Source organism: Pristis pectinata, chromosome 21, assembly GCF_009764475.1.
Source record: "Pristis pectinata isolate sPriPec2 chromosome 21, sPriPec2.1.pri, whole genome shotgun sequence".
NCBI lineage: Eukaryota > Metazoa > Chordata > Chondrichthyes > Rhinopristiformes > Pristidae > Pristis > Pristis pectinata.
In genome coordinates this window covers 31,854,184-31,867,135 of record NC_067425.1, presented here as the reverse complement: position 1 = coordinate 31,867,135, position 12,952 = coordinate 31,854,184, and the positions used below count along the sequence as shown (strand labels likewise).

At 45.9% G+C, this 12,952-nt stretch overlaps 1 protein-coding gene and 1 long non-coding RNA gene across 3 annotated transcripts in view; both read left to right on the top strand.

Annotated features, from left to right (window-relative positions):
• Positions 1 to 5,667: 5,667 nt before the first annotated feature.
• On the top strand, positions 5,668 to 9,119 carry LOC127581144 (uncharacterized). Its single transcript, XR_007957919.1, has 4 exons — positions 5,668 to 5,794; positions 6,458 to 6,504; positions 7,001 to 7,156; positions 8,137 to 9,119. It is a non-coding gene; the product is annotated as an uncharacterized LOC127581144 (long non-coding RNA).
• A 3,302-nt stretch (positions 9,120 to 12,421) lies between these two features.
• Positions 12,422 to 12,952, top strand: part of LOC127581141 (cytochrome P450 2D15-like) — a 39,980-nt gene continuing 39,449 nt past the window's right edge. The window contains exon 1 of one of the 2 annotated variants that reach the window (XM_052035177.1): positions 12,422 to 12,947. In XM_052035177.1, coding sequence (XP_051891137.1) covers positions 12,738 to 12,947 — 210 coding nt within the window. In that variant the 5' untranslated portion in view covers positions 12,422 to 12,737. The remainder of the gene's footprint in view (positions 12,948 to 12,952) is intronic. The other variant, XM_052035176.1, reaches the window with a different exon arrangement.

The following is a 12,952-nucleotide window of genomic DNA, read 5'->3' as shown; positions in this document are numbered from 1 at the left end:
ACACCTTTGTTCTATCCGTAACCGCGACCTGCATCTTCCCGTTGCCTGTCACTTTAACTCCCCCCTCCCATCCCATCTCTGATCTAACAGTCTGCAGCCTCCTCCATTGCCGGGAGAATTCCAAGCGCAAACTGGAGGAACAGCACCTCACTTTCTCTCTTGGAACCTTGCAGCCTAATGGCATGAAGATTGAATTTTCCCACTTTAGGTAATCCCCACCCCCTCTAAACCCCAACACACCACCCACCCCCCCCCCACCATGATTCTTCTCTTCTTCCCTTTCCTAGCCTTTTATTCCTCTCTCTCCTTACCTATGACCAATCCCCCGGTGGACCTGTACTCCCCTCCTCCCCCGCACCTGCCTATCACTATCTCTCACCTCATCTACCTGTCACCACCTTGTGCCCACCCTGCCTCCCCCCTTTTGTCCACCTATCACTGCTCTGTATTTCCCTCCAATATATTGGGCTTCCCCTTTTCCTTTCTTTAGTTCTGAAGAACAGTCCTGACCCGAAACATTGACCGCCTGCTTTTCTCCACTGATACTACCTGGCCTGCTGAGTTCCCCCAGCGTCGTCGTGTTTTTCATCTAGATGTCGGCATCTGTAGTCCCTTGTTTCTCCAATCTGGAGTGATGTCACTTCACGACGCTCAGGGAATTCTTTCCTGGATTAGGCACAATCCTTCCAAATTTTCCGAGAAATCCATCTGGATTGAAGCCTGATCCAGTCAAACTGATATTTGATGTTCCCATGCATTCCCTCCACACACATTTCAGTGCTGTCTCCTCGATTAATTTCCCCCTGCGCAAAGCTTCAGTAATAAAAGATTAGCAAATACACTGGGAAAACTGAGAGAAAATCTGTTTATATTTAAAAACATGATAATGCTAATCTGAAACAGCTCTCTCTCAAATATTTGAGAAGGGACAGGTGAGCTTCCTGCGTCTTGATGTCATACCAAACCTTTTAAAACTTAGAGCATGGGAAGTATAGTTGAAGCTGTCCGTTCCACAGTTGGAGCTGTCCACAGGCCGACGAAAGCAGGTTCTCAAATTTTAACATTTGAACTAGAAGTCTGAGAAATAAAAACTAGAAATCTTCCTCACGTTACACTCAGACAAGGTAATAAAAATAACAAACTTAAAGTTCATATCACATTTGATTAAATCTGTACCATCAAAACACTTGAACACGTTTATTCCACATTGCAGACAGAATTTTGCGGAGTAGGGGAATGAAGATTGGCAAAAGGGAAAGATAAACCAAGTTAGTTCAGTCTCCAATACTGTTCACGTTCTAAATGCTGCAGATAATCAGTTGGAAATAAATCCAGTACTAACTAATCCACTTTACCATGAAAGCAAGAGCATTGCAGGAGAAGCAGAAAATGACCTCACGGTGCAAGAATTCCTTTGCACTCTCCTCCACTGCAACAACAAACCCTGCAAGGCAAAGATCACCTGAATCCAAAGATAAAGAAACAGGGTGTCTGCAATCTCACCTCTCCCCACCCTTGACCAGTACCAGTGATTAATCCACCAGCTCCTGATTTGCAATAATCCTTCAATGGACTAGTCTATCTCTACAGCAGTGTCACCTAAAGAAAAGCATATCAGCAGCCTTAAAAAGCACGCCCAATAAAAACCGAGTCTAGTACCGCCAATAAAACAGTAAAGGTAAAAGAGGCACATTTGCATGTGTATGATCCAAGACGATTAAATAACGACTCTTTCCTCGCCAGGACGTGGAGGAGGGTGCGGTCCACACCCCCACTTCCATCCTGTCAGTTGTGTCTCCTTTACACCCGTTCCCTTTCATCCTCCAGTTTCCCTTTGCTCCCTATCTCCCTTCAATATACCCGTTTATAGTTCTCTGCTTCTTGCTCCGGGCTGGGATGGAGTTTGCGGCAAAGCGGAAGTAAACACCTGCAGAAGTTGGATGCCTGAAAGAAACAGAACGCTGGAAATACTCAGCAGGTCAGGCGGCATCTGGGGAGATAAACTGCTGTGACTTTTCATCAGAATCTGCTCTCCGTTGGTTACCTCTGGTTCAGTTAATCAATTCTCTTTCCTTTTCTGTTCCCTTTGTTATCTGGGTTGCTCTCCTCCCCTTTTCCATCTTACTTGTTTCCCATCACACCGTTTCCTTAAACTCGACACTCCGTATTGTCCCCCAGTTTATGGGACAGGCTGGCAGGTTTGCACTGAGTTCTGCCAGTGAGTTCAGGATTCCGGCAGCATGTAAGGGGAATTAACACTGCTTCCTGGCCGTACTCCATCACTGGACTTTCCTTGGGGTTTCTCTGGAGCGCAGCTGCAGCCTGCAGAGTTACCACCAGCAAGGGGATCAGTTTAAACCCTGGTACAGGAGCAGCATCGCGATTTGAGTTCAGGGATAACTCTGTGTGGGACGCAGATAATTTATAGCTAAATCACATCTTAAATAATTATTTTTAATTGTTCTGTGTTTTCAAGTATGTTTAAATGTTTTGATTTTTAACATTTGTATTTTTTAAAACACTTAATGGATTGAGTATTTTAATGTTTCCTGAATGTTTCTCGATGTTTCTCAGTGTTTTGACTGCCGAGGGGAAAGGACCGTAATCTCCTGAAAGCGACTCGGGCTGAAGACCGTAGGCTTCACCTTGCTCCCCCTCAGATTATAAGAATTTATCAATTAAGAACAGGAGAAGGACATTCGTCCCCTCGTGCCTGCTGCACTATTCATTGTGTCGTGGTGATCTTTCAACACAGCAGCACTGTCCTGCAGTTGATTCCTTTAAATATCCAACAATCTACGACCTCTGTCTTGAACATCCTCAGTGAATGGATGCACAACCGCTCTCTGGTGTTGATCTATCTTACAAAGATCTATCGTGCATTGCAGAAGGCTTGATCTCCAATTGCCGAACCCACAGTTGTCAACACCATTTGGATAATGTACAGAGAGTAAATTACATAGGGAGACAATTTTGGCAATTTGACAACTTGCCCAAACTTCCTTCCATTAATTTAAATGGATGTAGATTACGACTGTTCAGTTGAATGGCATGCAACCCTGTTTAACCAGATCTGTCTTTGTGAGCCTACCCTGTAATATTGGTATTATTGTCACGTGTACCAAGGTACAGTGAAAAACTTCTGTTAGCGTGCCATCCAGACAAATCATGCCACCCAAAGTTACATCAAGGTAGTAAAAAGAAAAGCAGAAAACAGAATATAGTGTTACAGGTACAGAGAAAGTTCAGCACAGGTAAACAAATGAAGCGCAGGCGCCTTGACGAGGTAGATTGGGAGCTCCATTCAAGAGGGAGAGGGTAGAAAAGAGAATGACCGGGGTGGGAGGGGCCCTTGATTATATTAGATACTTTCCCGAGGCAGTGGGAAGTGTAGACCTTGAACGATGGACTGAGCTGTGTCCATAATTCTTCAGTTTCTTGCGGTCTTGGAAGAGCAGTCGCCATACCAAGCACTGATCCGTCTGGATAGATGCTTTCTGAGGTACATCTGTAAAAATTGGTGAGGGTGATTGGGGACATGACGAATTTCCCTAACCTTCTGAGGAAGTAGAGAGAATTCTTGGCCGTAGCATCCACTGGGTTGGACCAGGACAGATTTTTGATGAGATTTACACCGAGGAACTTGAAGCTCTCAACCATCTCCATTTTAGCACCATTGCTTCCTGAAGTCAATGAAGTAAAGATTATAATTGATCATCCTCTGGCAATCGGCTGTATAATGGTAACAAGATTTTTGACAAGACCTTCAGATATCAGACTGAAGATTATGATCGAACTGCAACACTCCTGGTGCAATGATCAGCGGCCTGTGAAACTTGGATAGTCCTTTTGTTGCAATATTCATTTGAAATCCATGTTAAACATCAACAAGTTGTATTTACACTTTAGCAAACTCGTCACCTTTAACTTCTGGATCAACTTGCTCTACAAGTGCTGTTATTCTGAGAGTATCCATAGTTTACCGTGCTTTAAACCTGGTAGCATCCAACTCTGGTGCAAACATATGCCTAATTTTAGTGTGCTTTTAGATTCCTTTCTTTTAGGCTGTTCCAGTTTTCTTGAGGCCATGTGTAGATTTCTCCTAAAATGTTACTCTACAGGTTGGATCTCACAGGGGAAAGCAATAAGGTGGCACATCAGGTACACAACCGGGAGTGCAAACCACGTTTCTCTGCATCAGAGTGGAGCAATGTTGAAACGATGCCTTAATACAGAAGAATATCTATTGACAATAAAGTAAGTTTCTAGCTTGTATCTCTACATATCCCTGGCATGTTCCCCATGTTCCTGCAGCATCTTTACTTTCTTATAAGGTTAAGGAGGTTTGGCAAGACAACGAAAACTCTATCAAGCTTTTAGAGATGTACAATTGTAAGTGTCCTGTCTGGTTGCATCATGGTCTGGTACGGCAATTCGAATGCACTCAAAGTGTAAAGAAAATTTTTAAAAATTCCTTCCTTCTTCTGACTCAGCAGCAAGAGGTATTTGCAAACAAAGGAGGCAATTATATGCACATTAAACGTTACAAAAACAACTTCATTAGAATTATTCAAGACTACTTATTAACCACTTCAAAAAAACGACAGGAAGGACAGAATACAAAGAATACTTTTCAACCACTCTGAACCACTCTACACAGTGCTTGAGGGAACCCCAGGTGTTCGACAGCCATTTCTGCTGTTTCCTCTCTCTCTCTTTCTCTCTCTCCACACTCTTCACCCTCTCTCTCTCTCTCTCTCTCTCGCTCGCTCACATCAGGTAGCCAAATTGACCTCACAGCTTGTAAATTTCTTAAGCAAGCACATAGCAGGGTGAGGGGAGTGGTGGGGAGGGAGATGCCACAATGCATACAGCACAGGACAAGACTGACCAATTATTTAACATCCAGCCAGGGAAAGCAGATCAAGCAATCCATTCCAGAAATTACTTTTCTATCCACACTTTTGCACACACTAAGGAAGAATCAAGTATCACTTTTAGAAAATTCAGTTCTCTTCATACAGTTTGAAGCTGCAGAGCGTAGTGGACTCAGCCCAATAGCTCACAGGCACATTGAAAGTATTTACAAGAGGAATTGCCTCAAGAAGGAAACATCCATCATCAAAGATCCCCGCCATCTGGGCCATGGCATCTTCTTGCAGCTACCATCAGGCAGGAGGTACAGAAGCCTCAAGTCCCACACCACCAGGTTCAAGAACAGCAGTTAATAAAGCCATCAATTGATATAAGTTCACCCTGTTCTCATTGTCCTATCCATCCACACACAGACACACAGACACACACAGACACAGACACAGACACACAGACACACACACACACACACAGACACACAGACACACACACACACACACACACACACACAGTAGGTATCCCTCTCCCTACATCACAGATGTTTCAATCCAGTCAGCTGAAACTTTGTGTCCTTCACAAAGTGCTCAGCGGCAAATCATCAGATAGCAGATTATTGGATCTGGCGTCGCCAACTCTGCCCATCAAATCCTGTCTTGATTTTGTATTTCTGTCAAAATTAACCTTTTTGTTTATTATTTTAAGAAAAATCAGAGAATGGAAAAGAATGTATTTAATTTCAAACCCTGTCTCTGTTGCGGTTGGTGAATGTGTTCCCCTTCCTGTGTTCCTTCCCAGGGACACAGAACGAAATATTTCAAAATCACAAGAAAATCAATCAGTTTTTGCGAGAAATAGTCACGAGGCATAAGCAATCATGGGATCCAGGGACTTCATTGATGATTTCTTAGCAGAACAAGAGAAGGTAGGTGAAGATTAGTGGCAAATCTGGTTGTATTTCCCAACCTTTTCCAGGGAAGGTAACTGCAGCACCCTACACACAGTATTGTTTGCCTGGCCTTTGGTAACAAGGCCAAATCTATGGCACAACATTCCTGGTGTCAATATAACTGGAACACAATGTCTCTACACTTGTACTCAAACACTCGTGTAATATCTTTGCATGTTAACAGCAGCTTAACTTTTAGTGAGTCAACATAGCGTTGCGCAGTACAGGAACAGACCCTTTGGCCCACTACGTCCATGCTGACCATTACCTTTATCTATACATGTCCCATTTCCCCACATTGTTCCGTAGCTACACAAGAACACTCACGCTTTTCAATCCCTCACCATCTAAAAATACTCTGCCCATCTCCGCTAATCCCAATCTCTCGATTCCTTCCCTTTCACACCACAGCTTCCTCTGCTCCAGTGAGAACAATCCCCGCCTATCCAATGTCTCCTTGTAACTGCAGCCATCCTCTCCTAGAATGTCTTGGCCACAATTGAGTGCTCATTTGTCACCTCACCAGTGCATTATACTGTTTCCAGACACTTTTAAAGCAGGATGACTGAACTTCAGCACTGTTCCTATGATCACCTTTGATTCTGCATACTAACGCTGGTTTTCATAATTGCATCTTAGATGAAGAACACACCGAATATGATTTTCCTGGAGAGCAAGCTGATTGGGTGAGTAATTGGCCTCTTTGCTGCAGGTACAGACACCACCTCCACCACCTTGAACTGGAGCTTTCACTTCATGGTGCTACATCCAGATGTCCAGTGTAAGTGTAATAATGTTTTTGCCAGTCCCATTACCAAGTGTGCACTGGTGTGGATGGAAGGTGTGCAGAAAGAGTGCAACGGTGTCCAAAGAGGGAGAAATGTGATGAGGAAAAGTTGCAGTTAATTTTCAGGCTAAAGATCCAATTATCAGCACCAGGTTTCAAAACCACAGTTCATGAAAACCCATTCTCTAAACTCTTATCCCACAGGTGTTTATCAGACCTTGCAATGTACAAATGGTTTGGTGTCTTCCTAACATACAACAGTGACGACATTGCAGAAATTTCTTTTAGCAATAAGACTCTGTGGGAGTTCTTGGATGAATGAATGAGACGACTAAAACACAAGTTCCATCTTTCAAATGAAGCTCGAAATTTCTGTTCTTGTTTTGTTCCTGCAGCTCAGGTCCACGAGGAGATTGACAGAGTGATTGGGAAGGAGCGAAGGCCAAAGCTGGAAGACCGGGAGGAAATGCCATTCACTAATGCTGTTATCCATGAAATCCAACGCTTAGGGAATATTCTTCCAATTTCACTACCTCATCAAACATACAGAGGTACCAAGGTCAGGGGGTTACACCATCCCTTGGGTACAATCTGGATTTAATCTTCAATGTTCAGCTCCTTTTCTGACCCTCAATACGTCAGATGACTCTGAAAGCACAGTTACCCAAAAATTGGGCTTTTGAAGTTGTTGGCATGCCAAATGGGCGCTATTGCCCACAGGTCTTTCCTACAAACCATTGTGAAGTTATCCAGAAGTACCTGAAATATGTCAGTATGTTGTTCACCCAGAATTATGCAGTAAAATGGGAGCTGAGCTACTTTACAAGGCACACAACCCGATTTAGTGGAATGACACACACTTTGCAATATACCAACCCCACGAGGATGTCGGCCCTCAGACATCCTCTCCCAGTAAACACAGACAGCAGCAACACCTAGTGGGCGGAAGGGTCGACAGCGAGGGAGTGTGGGCAGAGTGCCTCAGGTGTGTATAACTGACTGAGTGAGAGGAAGAGGGAGGGCGATACAGGGAGAGTGTGTCACTGTGAATGAACTCCTTTATATGGTTTAACATGTCTTCCATTATCTGCTTAAATCATGGAACTTTCAAGCTTCTTGTGATATTACTGCATGATACAGAGATTGTTGCTGCAGCCAACACACCACTGACTACCTCCTGCAGAACTCTCCCAGTGGCAGACATTCAGTCATTCCTGGATCCATGCAGCAGAGGGCCTCCCTGTACGTCGAGCAGGGTGAATCAAATATCTCTGTCCCTCGCTGTCGACCCTTCCCGCCAGTAGGTGTTGCTGCTGTCTGTGTTTATTGGGAGAGGGTGTCTTTGTGTGGTATTTGGCAGGTACATAGAGAGGAAAAGGGATAGATGGATATGAGCCCAACGTGGGCAAGTGGGACTAGCTTAAGTGGGAAACTTAGTTGGCATGGAGCAGTTGGGCCGAAGGGCCTGTTTCCGTGCTGCATGACTGCATTATTGGGAAGATCGCTCTATTCTTTACATTTGTGCCAACAGGTCTCCCAAAGCATTGCTCATGGACCATAAGCTCCAGGTAGCAGTGAGGAAGAAGTGTACTGCACAGTTAGATTGAATATCTTCTGCCGATGATGGGTCATTGGGACTGCAAGTCATAGCCCTCATTCTAAGGGCCAGAATACAAGACTGTTCCTCATTGCTTGGAGGGCCTGTTACAAGTATGTTGCTGCCTAATATGTCCCTTTGAATGTCTTTCAGGGAACAACAATCATCCCAAATCTTTCCTCAGCCTTGTGTTACGGACTCAGTGAAAGTCCCTTTAAGATAGAGAGTGTGTGTGTATGTGTGTGTGGGGCGTGCTTACGTCAATAGAAGATAAAGGACGTAATGACGTTGTTGAAAAAGTTAGAAGAAGAAGTAGAGAGAGATAGAGAAGGGAGAGAGACGCCAGCCTGCTAATTTTCTCTATCAATGGATGAAAAACAGTAACTGTGTCTGCCACTGAAATCCATGTATGGAAGTTGGAAGTAATCCGGTGGAGTTCACTTTGTTGCTGACCTGTAGAAGGAAACAGGTATTTGTGTGGACGACCACGATTCGGATGCTTTTCGGGGTGAGGAAGTCACTACAGAGTAAACACTGGAGAGTCGCTGGGGTTCCATCGTGGAACATTTGGATTTTGTATTTACTCTCCCTATGTTCTCTACATCTACGTCTTATCTTCAGACAACGGTGGTTGTTGAAGAAGCCCTTGCTCATGTTTCACCTTATGGCTTGCGGAACTGAACTTTAAGAACCATTCCGGAACTTGGAGTTTGGGACTTTGTCACACACACACACGACGAGTTTAGTTTTGGGGTTAACGTTCGAGGTTTAACATTTTTGAATTCTAACATACTAACATTTTGACTTTTATTTTACGTATTATCATAAGTAGTGATTAATAAAATAGTTTTTAACACTGAATCATGCTCAGTGTGTTTCTTTTGTTGCTGGTTCGTGACACTGGTTTGATGAAGACATTTGGCCGACTCCACATCAGTTCAATCCGGGACACTTCCTCAACTCGGATGGGAAGTTTGTGAAGCCAGAAGCCTTCATCCCATTCTCTGCAGGTAAAGTGGGATTTGCGGATCATTAAATGTACCAGAAGGCAGAGCTGCGGTTGTGGATATCCAGCTCCATCTCCCGCACTTCGCAGAGGGAGGCTGATGGCTTATTCCTGGATTTGTAAAATTCACCTCATTAACTTCTAAATGTAACTGCCGAAAGCCTTTATGGTTACCCCAGTGCTGAAGAGTACATCTTATATTGACTAAGTACAATAAGTAGAATAAACATTTGCTTAACTTTGATAAAGGCTGGAAGTGCACTACTTCTGTATGAAATTACACAGGGTTGGATAAGGCAGATATTAGGACTTCGAGCCATTGTTGTTCAATCAGTGTGACCTGGCAGTGATCTTCAGTCCCTCTCTTGGGACACTAACCACTCCTGCACCTCTCCCTACAGGTCATCATGTGTGTTTGTGGAAACGGCTGGCAAATATGGAGCTTTTCATCTTCTTCACGTCCATGCTCCAACGATTCACGTTCCATCTCCCGGAAAATGAGCCAAGGCCAAGCTACAGGGATGCCAGATTTGGAATAACCCTCTGTCCACTCCCGTATCGGCTCTGTGTTAAAGCCAGATTGTGATGGATAGTTACTTTTCACTCAACTCAGCTTCTTAGAATAGCAAAAGAAAATCTCTCAGGTTAATATGTTTATTGTTAATTTTTAACAAGTACTATTTAGCCATCTTCTTGGGAAACAGTACTGTCCAGGCTCAGAGAAGCCTATTGTTGACTTAACTGAGAGTGCGACCTAATCAGAAGAAACAACATTGTCTATGTTAACCTAAGGATCCAGCCATCTGACCTGACCAATGCAGTTGTGAAAACATCACATGCAGATGAGGTTGTCACTAGATGACTGGCAAAAAATGATACAAGCATTAGAAGGGAGTAAAGGTGGCGAGGAGTTATGGAGATGAAGACACAGAGTCCACTCCTCAACATCGACCCGAGGAGGATCTCTTCCCAGAGCCTTCTTTCTGCGACGGACGACACGTTCGTCTGCAACTCATTGGTATGGTTTTCTAGTTTGTAAGAATTGTACTTGTGCTTGGAAATCCATTGTGGAATTACAATCCCTGTTGGAATTTACTCCTCAAATAAATGTGCTCCATTTGAAATAAATGAAGTGTGTTTAATCTGTTTTGTTAGCTGGAGGCATCTCCTCCTTGGTTGAGAGGGTGAACCCACCGCTCAAAATGGTAATTGTCGACAGCTAAACCCCTTCAGAAAAGAGACTAAATGGTTAAGTAAATTAGTCTTTGATGCAGAATAATCTCCCTAAAGAGAGGTTACTGATAGACACCTATAACTATAAGACTTAAGGTCTGGCTTAAGTTTAGGACTCTAGAACAGATGCATTCAATATCATCACAGATAGCGCCCGACATGGGGCACATTTATTAAAACAAATTATATATTGTTATCAATTAGTAGTTGTCCAATTCAGAGCGCATTCAATAAGTGCAACATCACACCAACTGGTACTATAAATGGCTGACATCCTGGTTTCAGTAACTGCTCATGTAAATGTTGGTCAATGTTATGAATGTGTTAATAGTATAACAGAAATATGGAATAATAGAACCGATGCTCCTCAAACTGAGCAGAATAGAGAAAAACCACTTCCACACCTGTCCACATGGAAGACTATCTATGAATTACTATTGACTCGACCATTAATACAGGTGTCACACATCCCGGGACATACTGCAGGCCACTTCCACTGCTATGGTAGTAGGTTAGCCGATGAACAAGCAAAACAAGTTGTCAGGTACACTCAATATCATCACAAGGTAAGATGTGTACAGAAGAAACAAGGAGAGATATTCTTCTCCAACTTGCAAGTGATCAATGCCCCTCCCCTCCCCCTCCCCAACTCTTCCCCTCCCCTCTCCCCCTCCCCTCGCCTCTCCCGCTCCCCTACCCCCCTTCCCAGAAGGCCCTTTCACCAGACGCTGCCGGACCTGCTGAGTGTTTCCTGCATCTGCATTTCCTCACTGTCCTGGTGTCCGCTGCGCTGTCCGGCACCTTCAGCCGAACCCAGACAACCCCCGGGTCAGCCTTTCCCACCGGGGGCCAGGGGAAGACAAACATCATTCGTATCGGCACCCACCTCACTCACTGCCCACACCCAGCTCACCTCCCGCGTTACACACACACACACACGCTTTTTTGGACCACCAGAAACTGTTGCCATCGGTCAGGCACCAGGGGACACTGGATGCCGAAGATCCGGCACTGGTGACGGTTTTACGCCGGGAGAGGGAAGGCTCTGGGTGCACCGCCAGGGCAGGGAGTGGGAGCAGATTTGGAAGTGAAGATCTTTTCGGAAGAGATTTGCGGAGTGATGAGAGGGCAGGGGAGTGGAACTCACTGGATTTATTTTAAGTGGAGCTAGTACAAGGCCCAAGGGGTTGAATGGTCTCCTTCTGCGCTGCGAACATTCACATCGAGACGATGAGAAGTCAGTGCTTGGATTATGTTCCGGAAGCTTGCAAATTCGAGACGTGTGGGTGGGCTCACCCAGACACGGTCAGACCCGTCCGCGTCCCCGTGGCTCCAGACCACGAACTCAGAAGAAAGGAGCAAACCAGTGATGATCTCATATCTGCTGCGATACCAACTTTATCCAACACCAGGTCAAGACAGAAACTAAACGCAAACGAGAGAAACTCCCTTCCTCGGGAGTCCACACCCCGATGGCATGAACGTTGATTTCTCCAGTTTCAGGCAAAATGCTCGCCCTCTGTGCTCATTCTGTCTCCTCCTGATCTCCCCAGTTCCTCCCGCACCCACCCAACCCACCCCCCTCCCGTCCGTTGTTAACGAATTTCTTTCCGCTCCTCCGCCCACTCCCTCTGCCCAGCACCCACACGTTGCAGCCGCTGTCCCCTCCCCCCCACCAATCCCATCCGCCCTCCCCTCCCCACCCCTCCCTTGCTTAACCCCTCTCCTACCCTGACGCCTCTCCCCTCCTGCCCCTCCCTTCCCTCCCCCTCTCCTTTCCCCTCCCCCTCTCCCTCCCGCCCTCTCTCCCTCTCCGCCTCCCTCTCCTCCCCCTCCCTCGTTGGGTTCCAGGCTCCACCTTCCACAACCCAGCAGATCCCACCATCCAGAGCCCTTTCCTGCCTCCACCTATCACCTCCGAGCTTCTGCCGCTATCTCCACCCTTCCCTCCCTCCCTCCCTCCCACCACTCCATCTGTCCTTTAACTCCTCCTCACCAGCATCCACCTATCGTTTGCCAGCTCTTGCACCACCTCCCCCAACACCCCTTTATACCGACTCTGCCCCCTCTGCTCTTTCAGCCCAGGCGAAGGGTCTCGGTGCGAAACGTCCAGTGTCCGTTCCCCTCCACAGGTGCCGCCCGACCCGCTGAGTTCCTCCAGCGTTTTGTTTCCTTTTCTGCTCCAGATTCCAGCCTCTTGTCTCCAGGGCACAAGTGTGTGAGTGTGTCGGCTCAGTGCGGGGGTCTCCTCACCGACCGTGCGCCGTTTGTTCACTGCTCCCCCGCTCTGGAGAACATGGTGTTCGCGGCTCTCTCGCACCTCCTGCCCAAGCTCTGTGACAGCTTCACGGTGCTGGCCGTGTTCTGCGCCGTCTTTTGCCTGGTCTTCGACTTCATGAAGAGGCGGAAGACGTGTGAGAACTACCCTCCCGGGCCCCGGGGGTTGCCTTTCGTCGGCAACATTCTGCAAGTGGACCTGAGAAACCCTCACGTGTCATTCTCAAAGGTAAA